This window comes from Bison bison, unplaced genomic scaffold (genome assembly GCF_000754665.1).
Source record: "Bison bison bison isolate TAMUID 2011002044 unplaced genomic scaffold, Bison_UMD1.0 scf7180017864524, whole genome shotgun sequence".
NCBI lineage: Eukaryota > Metazoa > Chordata > Mammalia > Artiodactyla > Bovidae > Bison > Bison bison.
The window spans coordinates 695,613-695,943 of NW_011495075.1; the positions used below are offsets into that span (position 1 = coordinate 695,613).

Here is a 331-nt window from a genome sequence, read left to right on the forward strand (position 1 = left end):
TACATCCACCTCTACAGCTGCCTCAACAGCGCGCTCTCGGACGGGCTGCCGTGACTTGCCCAGGCGCTGCTGTGCAGGAGGCGGTGCCGGCCCGGCAAGCCCACTGCGGCCCCGCTTCCCCGGGAGGGCGGCCTGCACGCCGGCCCTGCGCTGTGAAGGGCAATAAAGGGTGTGGTCAAGCCTGAGGCCGAGTGTGTTCTGTCCACGGAGACTGGGAGATAGGGGTGCTTTCGGCCTGGCCGTCCCTCCCGCCATGACCCTGCCCAGGGCCGGCGCTGGAGGGTGGCTGCTTCCCGGCCAGAGCAACCAGGTTTCCTCTGCCCCCGCCCTC

General features: G+C 69.8%; 1 protein-coding gene across 1 annotated transcript in view; it reads left to right on the forward strand.

The window, feature by feature from the left end:
- LOC104981867 (receptor-type tyrosine-protein phosphatase V-like) overlaps window positions 1-54 on the forward strand; it is a 15,104-nt gene extending 15,050 nt beyond the window's left edge. Inside the window, 1 exon segment of the mRNA XM_010831119.1 lies at window positions 18-54. Coding sequence (XP_010829421.1) covers window positions 18-54 — 37 coding nt within the window.
- The last annotated feature ends 277 nt before the right edge of the window (window positions 55-331 follow it).